Here is a 7,905-nt window from a genome sequence, read left to right as displayed (position 1 = left end):
TTATTCTTTTGTTCACTTATCTATTTCTGGTAATATTTCAAGTACTGAAGTCCAAGGTGGCCATATCTAGAATTATATATCCTCCTTTTAAACTGTGAACAGCACAAACCTAATATATTTGTTATAACCGAATCCGTATTGAGGAATGGCGTCATTATAAATAATATAATTAGTTGTGTATAAGTGTTTATATTGTTATATCTCTTATATTGTGACAAAATCTATTTATAAGGTCAATGATAGAGAAATTTGGACGCCAACAGAACGGGATTATATGATACAATAATCAAAGCATTACTTTATCGTCATGAGATTAAATATGATACAAACCAAATGTAGCTCATTATCTAATAAACTTATGAAATTCTTAGATAAAAGAAAGAATATTATCACTGTCGTATCCTCCTCTCGCTTAATTCTCCAGTAAGGAGTGTATGAACCACCTAAAGCAAACTAAGGAAGGTCAGGTAGTTAGATTAATGACTTTACCAATGTCACACTAATCTATAATCAAAGGGGACCCCTGAACAAGGGGGTTTCTACGACAAGTCTTATAGATTATTAGGGAATCTATAAGAAACTCCTTTACTCCCTATGTATATTTATCCACTAGTAATGGACTCAAGCATGTGAGCCTTCTTATATATAACCTTCTTGCGTTAACCTTATAGTGAATAAAACTTCAGCTTTCTCATGATTCATATATTGAAGGAAGCATAATAATGCTAACTGATGTGAGGAGTCCATATGTTATTTATACAGATATCTACAGGAAATATTAATATTAAATATTCCCTAGATAGGATTGTGTGGAGACTGATAAAATTAAGTAAATAATACCGTAGTAATTACGAGGTCTCTGAAATAGATAAAACATACTGCTAAAAGAATGTTCATATATTGAGGATTACTGCATGAACAGGCAGAGCAACTAACTCTATACTGGGGAAATTGTAGGTTTTTTATTGAATATGTTACGTTTTCAAAATATAATTAAACAGAAGCAATAGAGCACAACGTAAGGATAAAGGTTCTAATAGTTAAATAGTTTTTACAGCCTGTGTACAGAAGTCACTTCACCTTATATGTTAACTAGTCTGTATAATCCTTTTGCCTAATCTTATACTATATTAAGGGCTTCTGATAAATATATTTATTCCATAACTGCTAGATATCCATGAATGCAATTTAACAGCAAAAGAATGATTATTACCTCTATAAGAAACAACTGAGGATATGTTATATTATTTGTGATCTTAAGGACTGATTATTAATTCGAGCAAGAATCAAAACGGCAGGCTGTCCGAGGGAATTAAGTCCTACAGAGGTGGGAACTCCAAGTTATAATAACAATGATCAGGAAAACTATGAATTAAACTATATAGTATTAAGGATTAGACGAACAATACAAGAAACCTAAAGGAAAATGATATCCAAATGGAATATTCTCGATATTATAGTACAAATAACGAAGCTTAAAGAGCGATAACCAGGGAAATTTATACTCCTCACAAGCGTGTCTGATTAAGAAAAATATACAACTACCAAGTAGCCAAAGTACGTATAATATAACATACTATTAAATATAATGAAAACCAAGAATACGGAAGAATAAATAAACTGGTTAAGGATTATGATGTATACGAAGGAATCCAGCAAAGGTAATAATAATTGAAGTCTTAACCTTAGTAACCTACCCAGAAAATAACAAAGGTGTACACTAATCCACAACCAGGGGGAACAGGTAAATAATGACAAATGAGTAATACGGAGCCAAGTAACTTATTCAAACCTAATAAATTACCAATTAAGAGAGAGAAAAAGTGATGTATTATCTATAATGCGTATCGGGTATTTTCATATTTAGCGACAACACATAATTTAAGTAGAATCCGAAAACAAGAAGCCCCAGAACCTAGTATGCAGAAGTTATTCGTTATAATATTACACGTGTCAAGTATGAGACTCTCCAAGAATTAAAAATCTGTAAAAATCTAACCCGACTCACCAACTCTCATGGCCAATTGGACAAATGTAAGAATCTTACAAATATGTAATACCAAATGGTCAAACATTAAATTCTAAGTCAAATCTTATTAGCCGAATTTGACCTTTATGTAAAAGAATATCTACGTCAGTCAATCTCCGGCGCCAATTAACGCTCATAAAGAAAGGGGAAATAACATCGGGTTAAGAGTACATTAATAATTATAAACACTACCGTCCCTTTATTAGTAGTACCAGAAACAAGAAAAGAACAAATAGTAAATTACAAGAGGACCACATATACAAGAAGCAACAGGAGGAATACAGATGGATGAAGTACTTAACTGAGGCCCACCAAGAAATCCCAATATTCTCCAGAAAGAAACCCTAAACAAACAGAAGAAAGTCAGAACAACAACATAAAAACCCCCCTAGATACCCACAACGAGACATCAGGAGGGGGAAGGCATGGCGAAGCAGTCCCTACTGGACTGCCCCCAAGTGCGAGGGGAATAATGGAGGACAACAACCACCACAGCCAACGAAATTGACCGAATTACACCTGACAGGAAAGGAAAAATCAACCAACCAAAACCTACTTCAGTAAGAACCTCTGAAAATTTCAGCGCAGCCAATCTCCACACAAGGCAACACGAAACACCCGAATGGGTAAATCAATGACCAGCGGAAAACAGAACAAGGCGATTACAACTCTCCATAGGTTACAGGACCACCCAAATAACCGTCTAACCCCGCTAAAAAACCCCCCAACGGGGAAGATCACAACAGAAGCACAGACAGATACTGGCCCCCTAGAAAAGTATCAGGTACTTATAATCTCCAAAGTGAATCACCCAAGGTAAATCACCAAGTCATCCCCAAGAGGCGGGCCTACATGTGCCAAGCATAACATGATAATCCCCCCGTCAACTAACAGCAACAGAAAAATCAACCGAAAAATCCAATCAGAGCAATCAGCACAGGCGAAAGCCACTAAGGAGTCACTGTAGGGGGGTAAATCTAAGCAATATTCAAGTTGCCATAAAGCGCATAAATGAAAGGATCGGTTGAAGTACCTTATCCTCCGAAGCCAGAAGTATAGGAACTTATAGAACCGAAATCGTAGGCCCAATCCATAACATTAAAATCAAGCATAGAAGCCAATCAAGAACCAGAAATTCTCCTGAGAACAAGTAACAGTCCCCAAACCTAGCAACAGAAAGGCAGATAAAATTATCAGGAGAAGTAGGAAGTACCTCAAAAAAATCCTGCAAGAACCAAAAGAGCAGATATAACAAAAGACAACAACCAATCAAGAAAAAGAGGCAGGAGTCCCCTCAGAAGCAGAGGAATTAAAGAGAACAACTAACCACTAAAATATGTAATGACCCTTTTCTTACCAAACAGTAAGGTTGAAAAAGCGAACTCCCCCCAAAACCTCAAACCAAACCAAACTCCTCTCCGTAAAACCCCAAGGAAATCAATCCAGCCAAAAGGAAACAAGCAATAGTCCATGGAGGTGTATGAGCTTGATGAAGAAAAATCTTTATCCTACTTTAATGCCAATACAGGCATACAATATATACGGATTATAGTAGCCAATGCCAACAACGAACAACAAAAAAGTAAAAACAGGATAAATCCTAAGGACAGAAGAAACGAACGAGCAAAAATAATAAACAAAAAATTTCCAAAAATATCACCAATAATCAGAAAAGAGAAACAATAAGCCAAAAACGCAGTGCCACCTTTAACAACAATCTATAATAAACAACAAACACTAAATATTAAACAAAATCCCAAATCAAGGAAAATAAAGAATCCACAAACAAACTTTCCCACCAAGAAACAATTTAGAAAAACCCCCAACAGGTGACAGCAGAAGAACCCAACTACTTCACTATGATGACAAGTCAATAATCTAGCTAAAATGGTATCCCGACAACTAATGAATCCACACCCCAAACATCCCGCCAACCACTTTACCTTATCTACTACAAAAGCAAGCCGAAATCAAATCAGAAACAGCACGAAGAAGAGGCATCAACTATCCTGGCAATCTTAACAAGACATCTCCAAACGTTTCAACGCCACATAAATAACCCCAGATCATAAGAAAGAGTGACAAAAGAAAAACTTGCCCAAAAAAAATTACATCCTCAGAACCTAGCGCTCCCATCATAAAACCCGGACATATCCCGCACCCAAACAGCTCCCACCTATAAAATTAAAGTCAGCCAAAATCGTAACCAAAAAAAAAAGATCAAAAGAAAACCGAAAGGACAAACCCTATCCAACACCCAAGTCTACCCCTAAATAACGCATTCCTAATCTAGTGAAATTATCACGTATAAATTTCTAAAAATCCCCTCAAGAAATCTTTATCAATCCCACCAATTAATGGAACTGCCCAAATAACCCAAAACAAATTCCCCCATCACCTATTTCATAACTTTAAATTCATATGAATCATAGTAGAAGTCTGATCCCCATATGGAAGTAGAATGCCCGCCTTCCATCCCACAACATATAGAAATAAAACATCTCCAGAAGAATTAGTATCACCATCTGAAATAACTGCATCAACTCAATCTTACTCCAAATATCAACTCACCTAAAAAGACAAATGAATCTTCTCTACACCTAAAACCCCTCCCACCCACCAAATATAATCTCAAACCAAGAATAGCAACCTATTCTCTTCCAAACACGAAAACAACAGAGCCTAAACCTGATACAGATAACGAACAATGAACAACAAACAGAAACCTACGTTGGAGTAATCGAGATATAATTGAACCCGCAATATCAGAACCAGAAGATCGCCCTTTATTAAACAACGGACCCAACTAGCTTTCAGTACCCCCAACCTCCTGGATCGAAACAGCCAAGGAGAAAAACAAATAGGAGCAACCCAATAAAACAAGGAACTAATTCACGACAAACAAAAAGTGATAGGAACCTACGGCCACCCTAAGAGAAAGTTCCCTCCGAATAGCAACATAATTAACTACAACAAAATAGCCAACCTGAATCGAAAACCCCTCAGACAAAACAAAATGACAAATCGCATATCCAACTCCCCAACAACTCCATCGCAGATGGTGGCCACCGAATAGAAGCCAAACACCGTAACTCCTTTCCTTCAATGACCGCAAAATAAACATGAACTTATCCACCAAAACTCCTAGTACCAAAATAGGACGAATATGTCTCCTCATACAAGAGGACACCTAAAGAAAAAAAAAGGGACTCACATACAACCAACGAGAAGCAACTTCTCAAGAGCAAGAAACCCTCATCAAATAAAACTCCATACTAGCCAAAGCCCCAAATATAGCCCTAATTCCACGAGCCCCATAGATTCTCCAAAAGTATCAAATAAACCAACAACAACACGGCCCCTAACGAGCAACCAAAAAAAGTTAGCACCTTCTCTCAAAATCAAAAGAAAAGCAAACCAATTCTCTCTCATAAAGGTAAGGAACAAGTCAGTCTCTAACCTCGCCTCAGCTATAGGGATTTGAACTAACACCCCCAACTGGTCACCTCCACCAAAAAGAACCCCAGGCTCCACGAACCCCAGTAGGGATATCATGAAATTTAAATAAACAGAGAAGGTGCCTACGCCCCAAGCCTCCCAATACGGAGCTCGTAAAGAAAACCCCAAAAACAGTTGAAATCCTCAGAGAAGAAAAGCTTGAGAGAAACCTACCTGAGGCAAAACCTCACAAAAATGAAGGCCGAAGGCACAAATATGACCCGAAGAACCCCTCACCCAAAGGAACAAGCAGGTACAAAAAAACCACTACCTACACGATAACCAAAAAACCAACTAAACAAAAAATCCGAAACCGCAGCTACCTCCAACATTTAACCCCCTGCCAATAAAAAATCAAAGCAGGAGTAGACAAAGAAAAGAGAAGGAACAAAAGACCCACCTAATTCACATCACTGAATGAACCCAAGGCTCAATCAAATGAAGGAATTCGAAGAGCAGACTACTCCGCAACCTCAGGAGCTAAACTCACCAGAGGAATAAGAATGCAGAAACAACACCCTACCCACAACCCACTGCCGCCCATAACAACAACCTGAGTCAGTACACAAGAAACAAGTACTCAGCTAATTTCCAGAAGTCATAAATAGCAGTATACAACCAATAAAATCTCCCGAATCCAAAAAATTCCCAAGAATTTCCTACAGGGAAGTTTTTCCTGAATCAGTTATAGGAGACCCCCCAGAAGTCCCAAAAGGGAGGTCAACTCGCCCCAGAAAAACAGACAAGACCTCCAACTTACCCAAGGACTACTCAACCGAAGAATTAAAGAATATAGGATGGGAACACAATTGAGTCCCTACTTTAGTCAAAAAACAAGTATAAACCTCCCCACAACCCCAAACCCAATGAATCTGAAAAATTTAAGTAATGAGGGAACCAAAAATCCCAAAATCCAAAAAAATGGGATAAAATTCCTCCTATCCTATGAACTGGAAGCGGAAGCTTGGAAGAGACAGGAGCTGAGTCCTCAGAGATTAGAACAGCGACGCCTCTAAAACTCAGATCCAAGAAAGGATGACTGGCTTCCCCCAACAAAAAAACCCAACAATCTGAACAAGTCCCAGTGATTCAACATCTAAAAAAAGAATGGCCAGCCGATCAATAACTAAACCAGGACTAGACCAAGTGGCAGAATTCAGACAAGAAAAACAGGAAACCGGACAGGACCCCACCGACAAAGAAAAATCAGAGGAAAAAAAGAACACAACCAACACCACATCCACGATGAGAAAAGCAAATCGGAAGAAGTCAACCAAAACCCCACAAAAGAAGAAGGGAAGTAACACAAGAAAGATATATCTACTGAAAGAAGCTCTAGTCAGACGACAAATAAAATAGGAACCACCCCAGTAACACAACCTCAAGGAGGCAGGATATTAACGTGGCTGCAAGTATCCAAACCCCAAAGCAACCACCAGAAGCGGCCAAATCCTGTCAGATATATACTGAAACGAGACAGTAAAAAAACAACCAAGGAATACAACTCCTCGTATCAAATCCCGAAACCTCACACCCCCAACCAACCAACCCAAAGCCGGATATATCCCCGCGGAGAAACTGCAAGATTATCCCATCACCTCTCCGTCAGGGAAAAGTGAAGAGGGACTTAAGGAGGCCAACTCATACCCCGACAATTCGTAGGAGCCCACAAGACTGAGAAGGTGGAGAGTCAACGCAGCCCAATCATCAGACCAAATTTCCCGGACCCCCCCAACTCGGAACCCCGTTGAGCAGCAACAAAAGGAAGCAGAAACACGCCAAGCCGGCGCACACACAAGGATGAACCGCAACGTGACAGAAGGGATCAGAATCAGCCAAGGACAGATCTGAGCCGGTGGGAGGGGGGAAACTAACAGCCACCCAGCTATCAAGGACTAAAATTCCCGAAACCGATCAACCCCAAGGCCCGTCCCGTAACCCACAGGTCGCATAGACACAACGGACCCAAAGGTCTCAGAGGAGAAGTACAACAGAAGATCCAAAAAAGGAGCAGGAGCATAAGAATCAGCAAGCTACAACCGAAAACGGCAGAATGAAGCAACACCAGGGAGGGAAAATGGAAGAAGAAGTGAGAAAGCGTCTCATCAAGATCCGTGAGGGGCACAACTAAAAAACTGAGGCGGTATTGAAGAATCAGAACAAACCCAAGCGCCGGGGGGTGAGAGGTTAAGTCATCTAACACAGGCAAGAGGGATATTTGATTACGTACGCTAAAGGCAACTCCTAAACAGTGACCCCTCCAGGAGCCGAACAGGAGTTAGGTCAGGAAGGATGGACCCAAGGAATCGGAGAATTCAAAGAAGAGAGAAGAAAGAACGGGGACCTTAGGAGAAGGATGACCAACGAAATAGCAGCCC

General features: G+C 39.5%; 3 protein-coding genes across 3 annotated transcripts; all 3 read left to right on the top strand.

Moving 5' to 3' along the window:
- Positions 1-2,651: 2,651 nt before the first annotated feature.
- Positions 2,652-3,581, top strand: C922_05662 (hypothetical protein; the record flags this gene model as incomplete). Its single annotated transcript, XM_008821233.1, has 2 exons — positions 2,652-2,845; positions 3,398-3,581. The coding sequence occupies 2 exons, from the start codon at positions 2,652-2,654 to the stop codon at positions 3,579-3,581; spliced, it is 378 nt and encodes a 125-aa protein (XP_008819455.1).
- Positions 3,582-6,324: 2,743 nt separating this feature from the next.
- C922_05661 (hypothetical protein) lies at positions 6,325-6,543 on the top strand (the record flags this gene model as incomplete). The annotated part of the gene is made up of 1 exon (XM_008821232.1): positions 6,325-6,543. The coding sequence occupies one exon, from the start codon at positions 6,325-6,327 to the stop codon at positions 6,541-6,543; it is 219 nt and encodes a 72-aa protein (XP_008819454.1).
- Positions 6,544-6,634: 91 nt separating this feature from the next.
- On the top strand, positions 6,635-6,886 carry C922_05660 (hypothetical protein; the record flags this gene model as incomplete). Its single annotated transcript, XM_008821231.1, has 1 exon — positions 6,635-6,886. The coding sequence occupies one exon, from the start codon at positions 6,635-6,637 to the stop codon at positions 6,884-6,886; it is 252 nt and encodes an 83-aa protein (XP_008819453.1).
- Between the last annotated feature and the right edge of the window lie 1,019 nt (positions 6,887-7,905).

The sequence above is a fragment of the Plasmodium inui genome, assembly GCF_000524495.1.
Source record: "Plasmodium inui San Antonio 1 unplaced genomic scaffold supercont1.126, whole genome shotgun sequence".
Taxonomy (NCBI): domain Eukaryota; phylum Apicomplexa; class Aconoidasida; order Haemosporida; family Plasmodiidae; genus Plasmodium; species Plasmodium inui.
The sequence above is the reverse complement of the archived record's forward strand: the minus strand, read 5'-3'. Positions and strand labels throughout refer to the sequence as shown.